Consider the following 20,872-nt stretch of genomic DNA (forward strand, 5'->3'; position numbering starts at 1 on the left):
TTCTTTTTTTTTTTTTGCTACTGAGGGATTCTCTTAGGGTCACGTGTGACTTAGCATTCCTTCCCCAACCCCTGGAAGTTATGGCTAACATTTAGTTACGTTTCAAGACCATTTAAGGGTAGAGTGGGAGTATCAGGGAGGAAGTAGCACACCTTCCATCATGCTGGGACTCTGTACTCCAAAATCTTTGCACATTGAATCTGCTGTTACTACTGTAATGGCTTTTTGAACAATATGACATAAGAGTATGTGGTGTTTGGTAAAGATAAATTTTAGCTAACACATTCTTGATAATACCACTAAATTTTTAATAATTAAAAATAGCATTCCTATCTTACTTTCAATTATTTCTTCCTTCTGTTTATTTAGAAGGTTCCTTATGAATTTCTGTGCCCTTTCTGGCTTCAGGCAGCAGAAGCTCCACGTAACTGGAACTTTAGTGAACTTGCACTTTTTATCCTTGTGTGCAGCATGAAGACCTCTTTTAACACAATTGAGATTACAAAACAAAAAAATAAGTAATACTTTCAGAAAAGATGATGCCCACTGCTATTTTTTCTAAACAGTGAGTTTTTGCCAAATTGGCTGATACTTTATACCCCTTCTCCAGAGGCAAATCCCATGAGTACGTTAAACCAGAGGGTATGCAAGTAGAGTTTTTTGTTAGCTGAGCTGAACTGCTGCATACAAGAAGCACCAACAAAACCTTTGAGACTCATTTCAAAGCGATTTTCATTTCAGAAAATACAATCAGCTTGATTTTAACACCCATTTGAGGTTTGCAATTCAGATAGCTCCCACTCAGATATTCTATGTACAGCACTGTTGTATGCAATAGCTAGTGTTGTACAAAGAGCCTCCTAGCATGTGAAAAACATTTTTTTTCATTAAGTGAGGCCATTTGTCATTAGATGATGCAGCACAGGGCAATTTCTCAGCCATAACTTTTAAGAAAAGAGTGCTTGCTTCTGGGATAACTTCTGTTAAACTTACTTGAAGAGTAATTCAGAATGAATGCTAGCTGCAGTACAGGTAATTTCTGTCCTTTAGTGCCTATAGAAGTTATTCATGTGAAGCTGTCTTTGCTGGGATGTTCAAATTTAACTAGTTTATTTCATTTGTCACTTAAAACTTGCACTTTCTTAGTTACCTATCCATATAACAAAGTTTATATTCACATTCAGAATAAGCAGCTATCTAGTGGGCAAGTATTTTGATTAAGTCCCAATAAATGAAGAACTGAAAATACCATCGCTATCTTCTGCTGCTCTGCCATTTCTGTTATTGGCCTAACAGAAAACTCAGAATTAACAAGCAATCTGAATTCCAGAGTTTGGAAAGTGGAGCAATGGAAGAAGAATATTACATTCTCTGTGCCTGAATCTTGAAATAAATGTATTCTGGGTTTGTTTTGCTCTCAGCTTATATGCTGGGATTCATGACAGTTTGCATTCTTGTTTTGGAAGCTGATTAATCAGGAAGACTCAGGAAAAGAGAGAGGTACAGACTTAGAGTAGTGGTCATTTGGATTTTGAGGATAAAATAAGGTAGGTGAACTTCAAACATATTGACATGCTATTTCAGCAGCAAGGTCTGGTTAACCTAATTGAGCTGCTGGGGAACATTTTAATTGATCTTATTTTTATAGAAATCCCTAAAAAATAAAAAAATAAAGGTCAACTACCTTTCAAAAAATATTTGAAACTGTCTCTATGTTGGCTTATTGCCCAAATATTGACTGGATGGAAGCTGTTGCAAGAGTGATATATATACATACATAGATATATTTTTATGGTTTTATGCTGTAGAAGGGGATAGTGACACAGTGTTAATTAATCTTCTGTTAAAATGGGAGGCTTTAATGTTGTGACAGAACTGAGCTGTAACCTCATTGGGGCTTTTAAGAAAACAGTATGGGTGAGAGGGAGGGAGTTGGGTCCAAGCAAAGTTCAGGCTTCTGATGTGCTTCAAAATATGGAACTTTTTGTGTTTGTTTGTTTTTTTTTTTTGTCTGCTTCCTTGCTCTGTCTTGTTTCTAATTAACTGCTTTGAAACAACACTTCTTAACTTTTTAATAGTTAAAGCAGAGGGGCCATAAGAAAGAAAACAGTTGATCCCCTTTTACTTACAATAATTGGAGGAGTAAGAAAATGATGTAGCAGTTGCCTAGGTTGTCCCAGACCTTAGGGTCTGTGAATTATTCTGATTTGGTTTAATATTTGTATGATAGAGTCATAAGCTAATTGAGACAAAGCATTTTTTTTCTTCCTCCCCACATCCTCCTCAGGAACAGATGTCAGTCATGTGTGTGCACTTTTTTCCCCTCTCCCACCTCTGTCCCTATTTACAACACTCATGGAACAACCTCGTTCCTTGTGGCTGTTCTTTGTACACTGGGAGTGATGATGGTGCAAAGGTAGGTAACTGCCACTCTGTGCTGCTTCTGTCTCAGGTTACTGAAGGAAGAAAGTACAGAGAATGTATGTTTGGGAGTCTAAAATATTTCCCTAGTGGAAGAATATGTACAACTCTCTTTTCATAGAGAGACCCTACTCCAGTAACTTTTTTTTTTCTTGTAACATCATGGAAAGATATTTGTACATATTGCTCACAGAATGATGTCTAGAGCAGCTTGAGAAGAAATGCAAAGTTTTTGGCATGTACCATCACTTAGCAGTTGTTTTTCAGAGACCTTTTTACTAAATTTGCTGATTATGAGGGTTAGGTTTTTTTTCTTAAAAACATAAAATCTTATTTTCATCATGCTGCAACCGGAGCAGCTAAGACTACTTAATGTACATTAGAAAGTTTGCCTGCCTGGCCTTGTAGCTGCATACATTTGAGTTCTGATGTTTGCTGGATATGATCTTATGCAAGCGGTTCTCATTTATTGTATTTCATATGGGTCGGGCCTTTGGCATATTATGTTCCAGGTGCTTTTCTAGGATATGGATGCTAACTGTGGATTAAATGTCTATACAATGCTATCATGTCAACAAATAGCTCAGTGAGAATTTGTACACCTGTGCCATTAGCCTCCATCGAGCTCTTGGCATTTTATTTGTTCAACTTTGTGTGAATTTAAAATTTTACTGTTTCTTTTGTGTGTGTTTTTAATTTATGGAAATAAATTTTTCTGAGACCCTTTCTGTTGTTTTTGTTGTTTTTTTTTAAGCCTTCTTCAGGCTTGTATTAGTAAATACACACAATATATCTGGGGGGAAAAGGTCAAATCTCCAAAGAGCCCAACAGCAATAAGTAACTGGATGGGCTGTTAGTGAGGTATGCAGCAGCAATTCCAGTGTTGATTTATCTATAGCCATACTTTAAAAGGAACAGAAATGGGCCTGTGGTATTTAAAGCACACTCTGAACTACCAAACTACTCTTCATAATAGTAACATCGAGACAGCACAGACCATTCTCCCTAAGTTTGGAACCAACTATTTCACATACATGCAATCTGTGAAAGAAAGTAAACCACTGCTTCTAACTCAAGGTTGAAGCATAGGAACATCAAACAGGGCTCCACAAGCTTTTGTAAGAGCTGTAACAGAAAGTAATTCCCCTCACTCACAGCCCATTAAGTCATGCCTACAACCCAGGTTTCAGTGTATTACATATTCAGCAGGATTCTTTTCTTGGCAAAGCTGTTCCTGTGATTGAAGTGCAATGTTATGCGAGTCCTGGAGGTGGCACGTAAGCTCCAGTAAAGAAAGGAAAGGAGCGCTCTAAAGACCTCAAGTAGACCCTGCTCTTCCTCCATCGGAGCTACAGCTTCCCGGCTGTAATGGCACACGAGAAGGTTTTGTTCTGTCACCATAGCGGGACTTGTCTACATTTTATTTCTCTTCTTTCTTTCTTAAAGATACATGAGTTTGGATTTGCATCTGCTTTCTGCTATTTGCTTAGTTAATGACAAATGTGTGACAAATGAGTTAGAGAACAGCCTCAGCTATGATGTACTGAATCCAAAACCCTTTGTGCTGCTCAGAGTGCAATTTATTTTTTTCCTCAGGAAGCGAAGAAGGGAAATGAAAAAGGCTAATGTAATATACACTGCTAGAGGGACCTGTTTTTAAGCAGTTTATGCCATGCCTAGATTGCCTTTCCTTTGATTTACAACTGAGTATTTTGAACTCTTACTGGCTAGTTTTGCTTGATTGAATGGCACTTTTTATTGCTAGCAGTGGTTAATACAACTGTATTTATATAGCAAAACTGTGACATTTGAGTATAAGCTGGCTATTTTGGTCTTCGTGCTGTTGTTTTCGTTTTAATTCAGTTCAATTTACCTGGTTCTGGCAGCATGGGGGTAGGTCATAACACTTGTTGACAAGTGAAATGAGTCCTGCCCATGAGTAGCCATACAAAGTCCTCCCCTAGCAGGCAAAACAAAAAACTATGATATCATCCACTGTACTGAAAAAACTTGATATCACATTCAGACAAGCAGAGTTTCTGCTTGGAAACAAAAAAAAGTTCAGTTTAATTAAAAATTCATATTTTGACATCAGAAGCATCAATCTAATTATTATAAAGAAATGATTTGTATTTGAGAAGAATGGATGTTGCTTTGAAGTAATGCCTCCTTTTTAGTAGATGTTATTTCCATGGAAATAAGAGCACAATCACACTGTCTGATAGAACAAATTCTCAGCTATAAAACACTTTTTCAACACAGTCACCACTATTAGCTGTGTGTTTTTGTAGGCAATGAACAAGAGCCTGTATGCCACACTTGTAAAAACATACACCAGTGGAGATGACCCACTGTTGCCACTGCTGAAACACACCACCCGTCCCTCACTGTGCTCACGCAATTTTTTTCCACCTGGAGGAATTCAGTTACACACCTTTGCATCATATGAGACTCCATTCTGTCAAGAATCCTTCTCTGCTGCCATCTGTCACACAGCAATAGAATGTAACAATATCTGTGGGAAGGTTCAGCCTCTACTGCTGTACCACCAACATCCAAACCTAACATCATGGGCCAACACAACAAAAGTAATGCCTCCTATTTTAAAGGAGCCTTCAGATTGCTTCCCTTCAGTTTAAGGCTGCAAGAATCCAGGTCTGCTTGCTTCTTCATGTCTTACAACATAAATTTGAGAGAAAATGGTTTTGATTTACCAGTATAAAACCTTGATTTAAAAAGGATATGTATTATTTCCAATTAAAAGCAGAAGAGACTTCTGATAGTGATTACATAAACAATCTATCATACATATGTGTGTTCAACATGGACTGCAATTGCAACATAGGAAGATAATTCTGCAACCACCAAAATATCAGTTGAACTTTTTGCATGGAAACAAATTTTAGAAGATAAAATAGGAAATACAAGGTAAACTGCTACCCACTAACCTGTGCCATTTGTGATAGTCCATACTTTAATCCACTGCATTGACCCTGCTATTCCCCCAAAATGCTGAATCCTCCATAGCAGGCAATCAGAACTGCTGATCCTAGTCCTGTGCTGTGGGTTATGAGGATTGGTGAAAGCTGTTGCACACAATTCCATGCTTCAAACAAGAAAGGGATGACATAGGAGTAGTATTACATCATCATAAACATAAAATCTACTTTCTAAAGAAAACAAAGATTATGACAAAAGAGCAATCTGCATACACGTCCAGAGGTGACAGTTTCCTTGCCAGATGGCTTTGGATAGGCAGGACTGGTCTATTTCTTTGTTTTCAGCATTGGTGGAGGCTCATGCCTTGCAAAGCCTTTATAGCAGCTGTCAGATCGATGAGGAGGCACAGATATCCTGCTTGCAAAAGTCTAAGATGCCTACAAACCAGTAAGAGAATACATCCTTAAAGACTCCATCAGCTTTGAAAGTTACAAATTCTCTAGCTACTGTTCACTAAAACTGAACAGAGGTGAAATTCCCTTTTTGAATTTCAATTCTTTAACAAATACTAAACTCTCAGGCATCTAATTCATTGTGCAATCTGCTTTTACTTCAACACAGATTTTTAGGTCCCCTAACAGCTCAGTCCTGACTCATAAGCAGTTTCATTTCAGTTCTAGTGAGAACTAAATATAAATTTCACATAGCTTTCAGTAGATAATAATGAGAAAACGGTCCTTTAAGTACAGAAAGATTTTTAACTTGAGTTCTTTGGTGTAATTCTTAGTGCATTCTTTTTAAAAGTAGAATTTTTAACTTATTCTGAGGTTGAATATAAAAATTTGAATATTTTCCCCAAGCCTGACATACCCAAATCTTTGGGATAGGAAGAAAAACTTTCGGAGTGGAAGTAAAACAATTCCACTTCAATAACTTTGTATTTGCTCTGACACGTATTGGTTATATGCTTACAGATAGCAGTTGCAAGAGGCCTAAACATACTCCAAATATTATATTCCACTGATACCTCTAAATCATCTCTAAAGTCAATGTGAACCAAAGGGCCATGTCTATGCACAGAAAACTTCCTACTGCTTTGCATTTTTCTCTAACTCAGAATGAAGAATTTGACTTTACCTGCAGGTGTACAATTAAACACTGATTCTGCCAGCTGAAAGAAAGATTCTCCAAGGATTTCCTGATAGCTCATGTGAGTTGCAGGAACAAGGTACTGAGTAGCATCTTTGAAAAGCAGATCACTCCCACCATATTTTTGTGACTGAAAGAGATGGAATTCAGAATCCAGCTTGGTCTCCAGAAATTCCTAAACAGAAAAGAGGTTCCACAGTTTGGAATATAAATACTAAGGTTATGTTGGTGACCATCAGTTTTATAATAGGATCTAGCAGGAAAAAAAAGACAGATCTACTTTCATTCAGTACAGTCATACAAAAAAAGATATGACTTTGGAGTGGCTTATTTCTCAGGAGGAGTGTGATGATAACCAATGGCCTTTGGAGAGTTCAAGTAATGATTTTTCTCAATCTCCTACACATATTCTTAATTCTGTCACATCAGATCTGAAGACATTTAATATATTTAGTATATAAAGCTCTTGATAATGAAAAGGTTTCCAGATATTGTATATAAGAAGTCTTAACATGCTAACTTTTTCCCCTCATTATCTACCTTACCTGAGATTTCATTAGGAAGTCATAGATTTTAGTGACAGTGACTGGTCGAGTCATGACTGTGCTGGGAGGAATGGGCCCAAGGTTGCAGCCAGCCCATTCTGTGACTGCAGCACGCGTTCCATCCGGACACAAGAGTTCAAAGTCAACAGCTGTATAACCTTTTGCCCAACCAGAGCTTTTCAGATCTGAAAAGATGATGAAGTAAAGGAAAACCCTTTTGAAAAACAAATGCAGAAGATGAGGTGAATCTCATGCACTGAGGAAAACAGAGAGGAAGGAGCTAAGTGAATACGCATGCTGTATATTCATCTATTGAGATTGCAGAAGGAATAGTTGGGTGTTTTCTCCGAGGAAACAGGTCAGTGAACTAAGGCTAGTTTTTAGAAGATAGGTGCAGAGTAACATTAAAGCATACAAACAGCTTATGCCTCATCTTCATCTGATACTTCCTGAATACAAAGAAATTCATACTGCTTGTCTATGCTTCCTCAAATAAACTGCTCACCTGTGGGTTTCCAGGTTCTTATATGCCTGCCTGATTTTACAGATATTTCTCTTTCCTAAAATTTTCTTCTCCTGCTACTGAAATTGACCTGAGTTGAATTTCAGTCTACTTTGTCAGGCTGAACAAAATGGGAGTTCCCTGTATTCTCACCTCGATGAAAAGTAGCACATTTTGGCTCTTAGGCTAGTAGGAATAATTTAAGAGATTGAGAGGTTTTAAGCTACTGCAACTGAAACCATTTCCACCAACAAAATTCAAAACAAAAAATTCAACAGCTACACTTTTGCAAACTTCAGTGTTTCCTGGAAGAAGTTACTCATTTCTCACTGCAGCAATGAAATACTTTGCAGTATTTTACCTACCAAAGTACCTGGACTATTTATTCCAGTAAGTACCTGTGAAACAACAAGAAGTTATCATGGTGAAGCTATAGAACACCTCTGAGCACAAGTAGCCCACAGTATCTTCCTGTTTGCTCTTTTCATTCTTTAGACTGATTAAAAACAATGAGTACATGCTCTGTACATGCCTATGTGAGAAGGCCCAGTGGGAAAAGTCACTTTTCATAGCTTTGAGCTTTCAAAAAACTAGTGTAAGCTTTACCATAACATCTACATGCAGGAAAGTTCCTGTACTTTTCTAGTTTCAAACACAATTTCATGGACTTAGTTTAAACTTGTACACACTGAACCTTAGGGGTCACAGTCACAGTGTGGAAAATGTAACTAGTTTACACTGTTAAATTAGAAGAAAATATCTGCATCTCACTCTCTATATTCCAGAGTAGGTTTGAGTGTTCCAGAAAAGCTACGTCTCCAAAGCTTCTTCCACTGGGATTGCCAACTAAGCACCTAGTATAGGAGGAAAATAAAAAGTTACCAGAGACAGCCATTACAATGACTGAGTCTTAGACAATCATTGGAAGCTAAAACAGCTTCAGATGAAGATATTTTCAGCTACTCGTATTTGGTCATTATATGGAACAAGTTAGCGATGTCAGTATAGATCTCAGTGGGCACCATTCATGTGTTTGTCAAGACAATTTCATTTATCTCTTAAATCAGCTCCCAAGTCAAAGCTGCAGCACAGCATCCAAGCAACCCCATCTGTGCCTAGCCAGGAAAGAGAATGAACTACAGATATTCTATGAAAGCACTTTCACTGTTAATATTCCTTTTCTATACAATCTTCAACTATTTCTTCTTTTAAGAAATATATATAATAATAATCCAGTCTAATCACTGCTTACTACAGTGCTTGTTACTACATCATCTCTACTCTCTGATCTTCTAAGTATTTTTCATCTCTTAAATGAGTTCTGTTCCAATGCTCCACACTTTACATGTTTGGAAGCATTGTCTTACTCCATAAAAGGTTACATGAAAGTCTCTAATCATCTGAACAAGTCATAGCAACTGCAACCTAAGCAAAATACATGCTACCAAAAGTTAAATACAACCAGTTGCTTAATAAACAAAAAAACTTCCATAAAAAACGATCAGCAAAATAATAAGCCAATCCTGGCTATTGCTCCATGTTTCTGACTCTGGAAAGAAGTATTACCTGAGTGCTCCCATATTGCCATAGTAGTGTTCATTGTGATTGGCAGCACATCTGCTGGATACTCGAGCTCCTTCCACCTCACTGTCTCCAATGCAAACTTTGCAAAGGTTTCCATCTGCTCCTGGCATGCAGCCCTTCCAAAAGTAATTCTGGTAAGCTGAGCAGAAAAAAACAACTCAGGTGAGATTAGAGCAAAGTCTCTTCTTCTGTTGGAAGAACTGGATTCCATCTTAATAACTGATGGAAAGAGGCCTAAATGGCATGAAGAATCACACACTCAGATAAGAGGAATAGTTGTTTCAACAACTTTTGAGACTGCACTTGCTGGCCAAGAGACTAATCAACTCTTTCTTGGGCAAAGAAAAACGGCAAAATGATAGAACTAAGCAACTCAAGAAAGCAAACTAAGCTGTAGTGTAAGAAGTTGTTAACTATGTAGATCATACAGCAGGTGGCAACATCTCTATTCATACCTAATCTTGAAAGTATTAGCAATTGGAACAGCACATTTTTTCTCCTATAACATGAGAGATAGAAACAGGGGGATCATCATCTTTCAGGTTTTGGAGTAGCTACACAGAAAAACTAAGTTGACAACACAGCAGGATCAAGAGGCAAGACAGTGGGTTAAAAGAACAAGGGGAGGAAGAGTTTCTATTACAACTGCACTTGGTCTTCCTAAAATATTTTGAGATAAACCTAACCCATAACTTTTTACATCCAGAACATAAACAAATCCATTTGAGCTAATCAATTAGACAATCAAGAAAGAGACAGAGAAATTGACTGACTTTTAAAGTATAAAACACAGAATCATACACATTAAGCTCTAGGAGTGGATACTTGTGTCTTTTCTTTCATCCTTTCTTTTGCATGTAGGCACAGATACCACTATTATTTATGGTGCATCTGCTTGCTCATGGATCACATGTAGTCTAGGAGAAATCCACTACAGAAAAGAGAGCTCTATACAGGAACACATCATAGCAAACATGAACATCTTCAATGATATGCAAGACTGAAATTCTTTACTCTGCCCTCGCAGGCTCTTTTCAATCTTACTTCCAAATGTTAGGCTTCAGACTTCAAGAGTCTCCTCACAGATAACCCAGAGTGACCCATACCAGATCCAATATCACAGTTTTCAGCAATGTTTTCCAGAGCTCCCACTGTGTATCTGGAAAGAAGTAACCATCCTCCAGGACTATACAAGTGGCTGTGGCATGATCGTCTTCCCCGAAGGTTATGGATGTTAATCTGTTTGGCATTTTTCTTAGCTAGGGCTACAGCATAAGCAGGTGACAGTCCTACAAAACAATGACAGCAACCAGTTATATAAAGGCAATGGAGTATTCCAAACAGGCAGAGCCCCAGTTTTCCCTCCCTCATCCCCTCATGATATTTTAAATTAATGGTGGATCATCTGCATTCTTTACTTAGCCACAGAGCTCTTACCCTAGCAGCCACACACTGCTGAAGTTTCTGAAAATGCAGTGCAATTTCTTTCCCAAATGAGCACACAAATACATCCCAACAGAAATCTTAAGAGGCAGCCTCAGGAAAATTGAAATATTTTGCCTTTTCAAAGTTCTCTCTTTCAAAGTTACCTTTGCGCTTTAGATGAAGCTTGCTAATTTCCTCTGTGCTCTCATCAGCTGGAGCACAAACCTGCCCTGGAGAGAGAAGACAACCATTAAGGATATTGCAACTACTGTCATTGCCATTGCACGGCAGCACCGCATTAAAAACAAAACAAAACAAAAAAACAAACTTTATAACCTTGTAATACCCTCTTGAACCATGTCAGTATCTCCACCCCTTTTATAGAAGAGATATAATACACAAACAGATCAAAAGCTACAGCCAGTTAGTGGAAGAGCTGAGAACAGTACTTGCATATGGGTATGCTTCCATAACAAAACATCACAACGTGTCAACATTTAACTATATTTATGTGCACACAAGAACTTACCATAACATTCTGCAGCTACAGGCACCAATCCACACCTCCCTGCAATGTAGACATGGGTTGCATCCAGAGTGACTGCATCAGCCTCACTACTCTGTCAACAGCATTACAGAAAATAACACAAATAGGAATTGCTTTTATTGTATAACCAAGCAGCTGTACTTCTCCACTGGTTGGAAATTCCCCTGCATAAATTGCCTGTCATTCCCACTGCTTCCTCTAGTGTAGAAGTGTTTTTCCACTTGTCCTTGCCTAAGCTGAACATGCACTCTGTGCAGATTATCATATTCTCAGAGGGACTCTCCTACCTTGATCATTTCAATGCAGCTTGCCATAGAAGTTGCTTGGACACAGACTAATGGGTCGGATTTGATGCTCAGTGCCCACTCCTCGCATTTGCGAAGCTCAGCATTGCTGATGCAGCACCAGCGCACAACACTGTTGTCCAAGGAGCTCCCTGCATTAGAAAGAAGGAGCACAGTGAGACCATATCAATCATACAAAAATCTGTTCTTCATTAAGTGGATGCTTCAGTTTATTCATTTGGGTCTGGCAGGGAGGAGTAGCATAAAACATCTACAGTCCTCCAGAAGGCTTCTTACCTTCATGACCTAGTCCCTTAAGGAGAGCTACATAATCCAAACCAAGGACATATGCAATTTCTAGCTGTTCCTCAAGAAGTTGCAGGTGCTGAGTGGCATCTCGAAAGAGAAGATTCTTTCCTCCAAAGGATGATGAATTAAAAAGTTCAAATCTAGCTCTTTCCTTTCCTTTTCGACCAAAGAGACGCTAGGACAAAAGCAACATTTTAAATTGCAAAAATTCATCTCATCCTTCTAGTGACAGGCAGCCTCACCCCCTTCACCCATCATAGCAACAGCCTGTAACATAGTGTTCAGGGTCCCAGACTCCATCACACTGTGACAAAGCCCATAGGTACCACTGGCACTGGATGGTTACAGTCCTACAAACATATTGCTTGAGATTCAGTTTCCTTTTTTTGAAGAATTGTGTCTCTCATCTTAGTTATCCAAATTCATTGGGCTGTGCTCGATGCCTCCTGCCCTATAAGGGCAACTAAAGTAGTTTGGCCAAATGGGAAACGTTTGTGATAGATAACTGCAGTAACTGGGTACAAGATGTCTTGTGTTTTACAATGGGAAAGTACTATGTGCAAAGGAGATCTGTCCAGCTTGATGGAAGAGTAGCGTGCACTGAAGAATGTACTGAAATATTACTTCATAGCAACTATTATGTAAAGGGAAACATAGCTAAGATATGTGCCAATAAGCACACTGACAAAGACATATGAAGATCTCTCAAAGAAGGAATTTTGTCCTTCTGCACGTCCAAGTTCACAAGAAAACACAACTCACTGGGTTGGAATTATTCATTTTGCTTTGTTATTTTAAATGTGGAGTGGCTTCTTAAATCTTTAGGTAATATACATTTCAAGTTCAGGTCTATATAAATTCCTGGATATAAACCTAACAGATGCTATAATTTGTTTCCCTCACCCTCTCAAAGTTGAATCTTGCCTGAACCTGAGTGTCTCTTATAATTAATATAAGCTTTAGAGCAGAATGGAAATAACCATCTTTCTTCCAATTTGGATGTTTTGATATCTTCCTCTTCCTAACTTATTTCCACTGTTCTACAGAAGAATAATTCAGAGAGAAGTAAAATTTTCCTTCAGAAGCTAGCATAGGACCCCTTTCCAGAACAATTCATTTTGAATGCTTTGTTCACAGTAACTTCAAATTTATTGAGAAAAGAAGGTAAACTGAGTGGTGAGCTCCACACAAATACAGAAGAAAATCCTGTGTATAGAGATATACAGCTTATAATATCCACTCACTTGGATCATGGTAAGAAATTTGTTGGTGATCTTTTGGAAGTTGTGGCGGGTGATGATGCCACGGCCAGGCCCCTTGCCCAAGTTACAGGTGTTGTATTTGCTCAGCTCAGCTGTAGTCCCATCAGGACATAAGAGTTCATATTCTTGTTGTTCTGACTCTAAAACAACAGGACATTCATGAAACACTGAAAGTTAAAAGGAATCTTAATAGTCAGGAAGTCAGCCAGTAGCTGCAGAAACTTCAGGCTAAAGAAATCACCTGCATTAAAATGCCTGTCTGCTCCCATCCTATCAATCTCCTTTTCTGTTTTCCTCTGACTTGTGTGGAGAGCCAAGAAACACCACTAAACTGCTTTGAGTGACTGGCAATAAACATGCAAACACATCTCCCAAACTCCCATGCAGGAAATAGCACAAAGGTTAAAAGGAATCTGAGTTTTTAGGACTACCTGTGGCTCTCATAATTGTCAGGTGATCTAAAAAGGCAACATCTGCAATTCCATCCTTCAAGCACCTGCAGGAAGACAAAAGCCATCCCATTAACATGTCATCTGCCTTTTCTCTCCTCACTAGCTCTTTTTCCCCAAAGGTGAATTCAGTATAAGTTCAAAACAGCCAGTTTACCTGAAAGCTCCATCAGAGTCATAGAAGGGTTCATTGCTGCTGGTCTCACAGAAGTGGTTCTTGTCTCTGATATATGACTTTTGTCCTTGGCAGAGAGCACACAGCTGAGGAGCAGCAACACCAATTCCAGGGATGCAACTTGCATTGAAATACTCACTGATTACTGTTGGGAAAAAAAGAGGGGAAAGTCAAATACAAAAAGATGGAAGAATGTGGCCAAACATATTATAAGTAAGGCAATATGCTGCTTTAGAAAAAATTACTCTTTGGCAAATGCAGCTTCATTGTCTAAATTGCAAATTTGAGACGTTTGTTGCAAACAGAGTGAACTGATTTTTCTTGTTTAAAACCATCTTTGTGCTGGCTTGATATTGCAAAGCCTTGTTCCCTATCCTATACAAAACACCAAGATTTTCCTGTCTTGGTAACACTTCTGCCCGTTTCACTCACTCTTGCTGAGGGCAGAGACACAGCAACAGTTGCTATCACACACCTTGGCTCAGGGGTTGTCCCTCATCCCAGGAAAGATCATTCCTTGCAAGGAGAAATCCAAGTGGAATATTCCAGCCTGAGGTCCATCTGGCTCCGCTGTGGCAGCTGCGTGCACCTCGTAGCCTCTGGATATCCAAAGTTCCTCGTTTGGCAACAGCCACAGCAAAAACACAATTTCCTGTGATAGGATAAAATACGTAACAGAAATAACTAAATCCCAACTCTGCAGCTTCTGTCTGTGCACCGGGTTCAATTCCCCTCTAAATATTGCAAAAGAAAAAAAAAATGTTAGGCACATTAAATTGAAGAATTCATACCAGGAATTTTACAGTATACTGACTACATAGTGAAAGTGTGCACCATGAAAGTGCAAAGCTGCTTCTCAGGAATTTTGAGCATTTGTATCAAAGAGTTTGAGGTATTGTAAAAGAAAGAACTCCTGTCTTATCTTCAAAACCTACTGATCAGACAGAAACATATCAATTCCATTACAACTGCATGGTTTTTCAGTCAAAACAAAACTCACTTCTGTTCTCACACTGTCCTCTTATTAGTTTCTTTCTACATCCACCTGCTAATTTGGCTTTCTTCTCATAGTCATGCCCCTCAGGTATTTTCTACAATATACTTGGCTTTCTCTTGCAAATCAGTCAATGCACATTCTGCTCAGCTAAAGAATCTTACCATAACATTCGCCATCTTATATACTTCTCTTTCTCTGTGAGGAACAGAGAACAAATTAATAACAGAAACTGATCTCTTAAAGAACTATTAATAAACAGTCATACTAATAAAGATTATGGTATAAGAATTAACACAGATGGGATAAAACATTTCTCATTCCCTACACGATGTGGAACCCCAGTGTACCAGTGCTACAGGCAGGGATGGGTACAGTTTATTGTGATGAGAGCACCATAGGAAAGAAAAAGCACCACTGGAATTTTATTCATCACTATATGTGATGTGAAGTACATGTTGTTAGTCATCTCCATATTCCTACAAAGTACATAAGAATCAATAGACTTTTTCCCCAATAATTATTAAGAAACTTTGCCTGCACAGCAATTTACTAGGCAAATCAGAAGTTTATTCTTCTTTATGTACGTACCCTGTTCATAGATCTCCTTTGCCACAATGGTCAAACCATAGAGCTTTACAGCAGAGTAAACATCTCCTGCATCCAGAGAAGCAGCATCTGCTTTATTCACCTTAAAAACAAAAACAAAAACAAACAAACAAACAAACAAACAAACAAAACCACAACAGCAAAACCCTCAAAATGAGTTTGTTTAAATGGAAACAAACAGAGCAGTTTGTCAGGCTGAAACTCTGCTCTTGAAGTAGAAACTAGAGACTGTTACAAGCATTTGCTTTGTTTTTAACTGAATCTCTGCTATTAATTACTAACACTTCACTGGGATTAAGGCTGTTAACTTCAAATAAATATCTATGCTTTATCAGTAACATTGATTCCTGCCTCTCCTTTGGTCTTTCCATTCCAAAAATACAATTCTAATGCCATCTAAATAAAAAGGCTTCTTTTTCCTCCTACTATTCCATCAGAACCCCAAAACCTTCTCAGATTTCTCCTGGCTATAATCACCACCTAAAAATGGAACTAAGCCTATTAACAAGTCTATTCTATTTATCATGAAAACATGAACTAAATCACTCCTTTAACAAACAAGAAAGTCCTTCTTGGTTTTGCTTGCTAAACCTACAAATGGCCTCATGCATAATTTTATTAAAACTGAAAATCTTCACATGGAAAAAGACTTTTGCCCTTTACTCCAGGGAAGATCAACAAGGAGTTAAAAACAGGAGGGAAAGTGGGAAGAGAAAAATATTAATTACAGTCAGAGTAGGATTGAAACTTACAAGGAAGGAAAAATGCTCTGACCTGGCTTTCATTTATTAGTTTGGATTTGTTCATTTATTTTCATGCAATCTTATATTTATTTCCTAGAAAATGCAAGCTGGGGTAAAACAGTATGGTTAGTAGAAGGCTCACATATTTGAATTCTTATCTCTCAAGCCACCTTGTACAAGGCCTGCTCTGAAAGTAATGCCTCCTATTTTATTATGTTGGCAGGATGGCAGTAGAAGTGACTGATAGCAGCAGAGGGGCAGCGTGACAAAATGGTGCCTGACATGGAAGTGTGTATGAGGCAAAGGTGTATAACTGAATTAATTGACTCTTGCTGAACATTTATGGAGACCAAACAGTGGATGTGGGCACAGTGAGGCAGTGGGAAGTGCATTCTGACAGTGGCAATGGTGATGTGAAAGACAAGCCTCATTCCAGATGCCTATATAGATTTTTACAAGAGTGGTATGCAGACTCTTGTTCTCTGTTCACAAAAATGCATAGCTGGTGGTGGTAACTATGTTGAAAAATAGTGCTTTGTAGCAGAGAATTTGCTTTGTCAAGTAGTGTTATAGTGCTCTTTTTATCTTTCTACTTTCCATGGAAAGAAGTAGGAGGCATTATTTCTGAAACATCCAACGTAGTTTCTCCTATGCGAGATACCATCACGTCAATAACATTTCATTCTCCATGAGTTGTTAGCCAGTTTCTACTTCAAAAGAGAATTTGATTCAAATTAAGTTAGTTTTAAAAAATCTTTGTGAACTTACTCTGATTTTATCAATGCAGTCATACGTATTGTGGGCTCTGATGCAAGAAATCCTGGCAAACGAATCGGTGTTAGTGACAGGCAGCACAGCTGTCAGTGCTTTGGACAACTCAGCACACTTTCTCTGTTCTAGATCAGAGAGAGTGCACCACCGAAACTTTTTCCCTGTGGGATAAAAAAAAAATCAAGAACTATAGGACTTAGCAAAACCAAACTTAGTTTAAGACCCCACAGAAGGAAGAGGTTATTTTGTTTTAATTAACTCCACAAATAAGACTCTGCTCACACAGACATCCGCACACTTGAAGGCACAGGAGAGATGCACCCAAGCACTTTGGCCCCACACACAAGACAGCAAACAACTGCCATTAAGTCTCTATGCTTCCTCTTAACTGGCAGCAACAAACTAGATTTCAGATAGATTCTTCGACAATTATTATGGCATGATCTTTTCCTGGGCACCTAAGAGTAAATACAGGGCTCTTCAGTGTGCTCCAGGGCACTCCAGAGGCTTCCCAGTGTATCCTTGTGTGCCTGAGATTACCTGGAATGATGCTTCTCAGACTATCCAAGAAGCTCCTCAGTGTGGCCTAGATGCTTTGCAGGGCCCCCCAGTGGACTTTGAGGCACCCAAAAGTACACATAAAGCTCCTCAATTAGCTACAGTGCACCTCAGAAGCCTCCCAGCATATTCTCAAGTCCCTGAGAGCTATCTTCCAGAACACCATGCACCATGATAGACAGAAAGTGAGGACAACTCTGTTATTGAAAAGCAATAATCATGTACTATGCTGAACAGTGTATCAGAAAAACATTATCAACAAGATCACCACATCAAGCAAGAACTTAAATAAAATTTACCTTCATTTCTGAATGAGCTCACAGAACCTGCACAGGATCACTCTATAAATTTGTAGCACAACTGAGCTGCTTAGTTATCAGCTCTTTCCCCAAATGAAAACTAATTAACCAATTTAAAAAAGCAACCAACAACTAGTTGCTAGTAACTCGTGCAGCAGAAAGAATGAGTTAGGAAGATGCAATTAGAAGTGGAGGTGAAGATGATACCTCCCTTTCCAGGGGAAGCTGGGGGTATGGTTTGTCTATACTGGCTGTAAGTCTACAATCAAAGGGGACATGGACTTGCCAACAAAATTTCCTCTTTTGCTTCATACTCCTAATTATCCATTTTGGATGTATTAAGATTTATTTTATATTCTTCTCATTAAATGTCCTCTACTATAAAATATATTCATATGCATTTCAAGAAGATACTATGCATTTCAGGAGAGAAGAAAGTGGATATCATATACGAAAGCAGCCTGCAGTTATACAACTTGATAGAATCCTGTAGTTAAAAATAGGACTGAATACAAAGAATAGACTGCAATGGCTTGAATACTGTCATTTTCAGAACACCATTTGGTTTTCTAACAACCACTTAATATTAAACAAAAAATGCCTGGAATAACAAAGTTTAATACTAGAACACTGAAGCTTTTATTCCTTTGAGCACAATGTCAGACATTAGCACTCCGAATGTTTTGATGGTAATTCAGAGTGATTCCAAAAAGAAGTTTTTGAGAGGAGCAGCTTAAAATGTACTGATTCATTTTGACAGCACTAATGAGTATGTGGACATCAGCTACTCAAAGGAAACCTTCACAGAACTCCAGAGAAACTAGCTGCCTTGAGACCAGCAGGTTCACCATCTGCCCACAATCAAACAGGAAAAAATACCATCTTAATGAAAGTCACAGGCACAGTTCTGGCTTCAGATTCTATACACAGAAGAAAAAACCACAGCACGTATTAGAGTTTGTATCCTGGTAATTCATCCAGAGGTCACCTTTCTCTTTCCCATCTCTGATCAAACTTACCTGAACACAGCAAAGTGAAGATGATTAGAACAATTATAAGAACTGCCTTCATGATTACAGTTGTTCAGCAAGGATCCACTCTCTACTCTGCCGCTCTGCATTCTCATACCAGGAATTCCACAGTGATGACCAAAGTTTCTGGAAGATAAAAAAAGAGGCTTTAGGCATCAACAAAAATAAAATGAGATTTTAAATAAATAAACATAAGCTCTGTCAGACACTGCATCTTCGCACACAGAGAAGAAAGGAACAGTGACCTACTTAGTGTCTGCAGCTGGAAAATCAGTGCATTCCTATCAGTGCATGAACTCACATACAAAGAAATGCAAACCTCTGTTTTTGAAGTAGTTTTTTTTTTTGTCATGGTAAGAGAGTTTATTTACTGCATAATGTTAAACAGAAAGTAACCCTATGCCCACCTAAGAATTTAGAACAGAATCCTGACTTTGTCAGCTTTCCTGATTCTTGTCATTCCATTCTAGTGTAACAGTCTCATTCCAAACTGGTTTGTTTCCCTGTTTCCTAACATTTACCCTAGAGAAGTACTACCTCTTAATTACTCTAAAGCAGCTATGACTCACATCACTAGCTTGCTCCTTCTCTCTATATAAAGAGAGGAGCTAATATGTATATGTTTATATTTAAGCATAAGTGTATAAATGGAACTGATGAAAAAAAAAATATATATATATATATATATGTATATGTATATATGTATTGTTAATACACACTGATCTTACCTTTTCAGGAGAGACTTGATCACTCTGAGTCCTGGAGAAAGAAAGTATTTTTCCCAGTTTTGTTTTCCTCCTAGCACTTCCTCTGCTTCGTGCACTTAGACAACACTTCTCCTACATTTCTGTTCCTATGTTATATACCTTATCTGAGCAATTCACAGACCTTATTCCCCATTTGCTTCTAGTGTGTTTGTGTACACAGACTCCATTGCTCACCTTTGCTGTTTCCTAGATTTCCTCACAAAATCTGCAGCATTTATTGATATGTTATCTCATTTCCCATTAGTCCGATCACAGAAGGAGTTCACCTCTCTCACTCATCCCTGTGCTTCCTGGACATTCTCAAGTCCAAAGACCTACATTCTCTCATTTAATAAGAGAACTGTAGATGTCCCCATCCATTTCAGAGGAGTTGGATTAGAAGACCTTTAAGACCCCCCTTTCCAACACAAATGATTCTATGAATCACGGTATCATCCCGCCCTTTGACTTGGCTCACCTACATAGTTCTAGCTCAGCTCAGAACACTTTGGGAATTGCGTCCCATTCCCCACTGAGTGCATGTAATCTCTTAGTACAACACAATGCAACATGTCAACATAAGAAGAAAAAAAAAAATCACATTACAATAAATGAGAATAAACTAATTCTTTTGAAATAGTTCTAAGTTCATATAGGTAAATACATACTTCCAATGCCAGGAAAAAAAAAACTTACATCAGGCCAGATCACTAATCAGTTAAGCCCACACCAATTAAAACACGCTATAAACAAGTGTGCTTTATTTACACCTTAACCTTGAGTCACTCCTGAGTCAGATGTGGGGAAGCCTGTCGGTCAGGCCCTCCAGCAGGGTGCAATCAGACATCAAAGCCCCAGCCTTTGCCATGCTGGTGGCAGCGCACCTGACGCCATCAAATCCTGTCTCTGCAGCTGTGCTTCTCGCTGGTCCCACCTCATTTATTAGCATTATGTGAGAGCTACAGCTGGATTTCTGTTGAAATTTCATGTTATTAACAGACTCTCCTGCATATGCCTAAAGTAGAAGACGCTTTATCAGCTACTTACAGATACTGCTGCTGTGATGTGAAAATAGCAACGTTCTGCAGACTCCATGGAGTCCTGGCTGGCAAAACAGACAGCCAACCATTAATCGCAAACACAGCAGTCAGCTGGGAGCAGCTCGGCCTGGAGCAGAGGCGAGGAAACACGGCTGCACAGCCACGAGGAATGCTTTCATATTGATTCACCTCTGAAACCTCCCCCAGCACTCAGGAAACAGCAATTAGCTGCTGGCTGCTAACGTGGTAGCCCCGCATCTAACTGCGGACGCATTTAGGAGGGTGGAACCCAACTTATCTTTACAAAAGCCCCTCTGTGGTGTTACCACACAGGGACAGCCAACGCCACGCAGCCCAAGCTCAACATCTCCTCACTTAAGGTGAAGAGCACTACCTCCTCTTCAGTAAACTGCTCTCCTAACACTTACAACGCTTCCACACCACGTTCAAGCACTCAACCCCACACAGCCCTTCAGGAACAGCCTCAAC

At 38.8% G+C, this 20,872-nt stretch overlaps 1 protein-coding gene across 5 annotated transcripts; it reads right to left on the minus strand.

The window, feature by feature from the left end:
* Positions 1-5,154: 5,154 nt before the first annotated feature.
* Positions 5,155-20,866, minus strand: LOC100540453 (melanotransferrin-like). 5 transcript variants are annotated; one of them, XR_002120398.2, is made up of 19 exons: positions 19,326-20,366; positions 18,586-18,723; positions 16,707-16,870; positions 15,178-15,277; positions 14,068-14,244; positions 13,575-13,737; positions 13,400-13,464; positions 12,951-13,108; positions 11,695-11,881; positions 11,401-11,549; positions 11,096-11,186; positions 10,731-10,796; positions 10,248-10,430; positions 9,124-9,280; positions 8,329-8,411; positions 7,056-7,240; positions 6,499-6,685; positions 5,634-5,798; positions 5,155-5,527 (listed from the first exon to the last, which is right to left on the minus strand). XR_002120398.2 is itself a non-coding variant. In XM_010720271.3 (19 exons), the coding sequence occupies exons 3-19, from the start codon at positions 18,635-18,637 to the stop codon at positions 5,749-5,751; spliced, it is 2,217 nt and encodes a 738-aa protein (XP_010718573.1). In that variant the 5' UTR covers positions 18,638-18,723; positions 19,326-19,356; positions 20,391-20,866; the 3' UTR covers positions 5,155-5,748. The 5 variants fall into 5 exon arrangements, 4 of the variants coding, with proteins under 4 accessions (XP_010718573.1, XP_010718572.1, XP_031411847.1 ...); XM_010720271.3 differs by adding an exon at positions 20,391-20,866 and having other exon boundaries at positions 5,155-5,798; positions 19,326-19,356; XM_010720270.3 differs by lacking the exon at positions 19,326-20,366 and adding an exon at positions 20,391-20,866 and having other exon boundaries at positions 5,155-5,798.
* Between the last annotated feature and the right edge of the window lie 6 nt (positions 20,867-20,872).

Source organism: Meleagris gallopavo, chromosome 17, assembly GCF_000146605.3.
Source record: "Meleagris gallopavo isolate NT-WF06-2002-E0010 breed Aviagen turkey brand Nicholas breeding stock chromosome 17, Turkey_5.1, whole genome shotgun sequence".
Classification (NCBI taxonomy): Eukaryota; Metazoa; Chordata; class Aves; order Galliformes; family Phasianidae; genus Meleagris; species Meleagris gallopavo.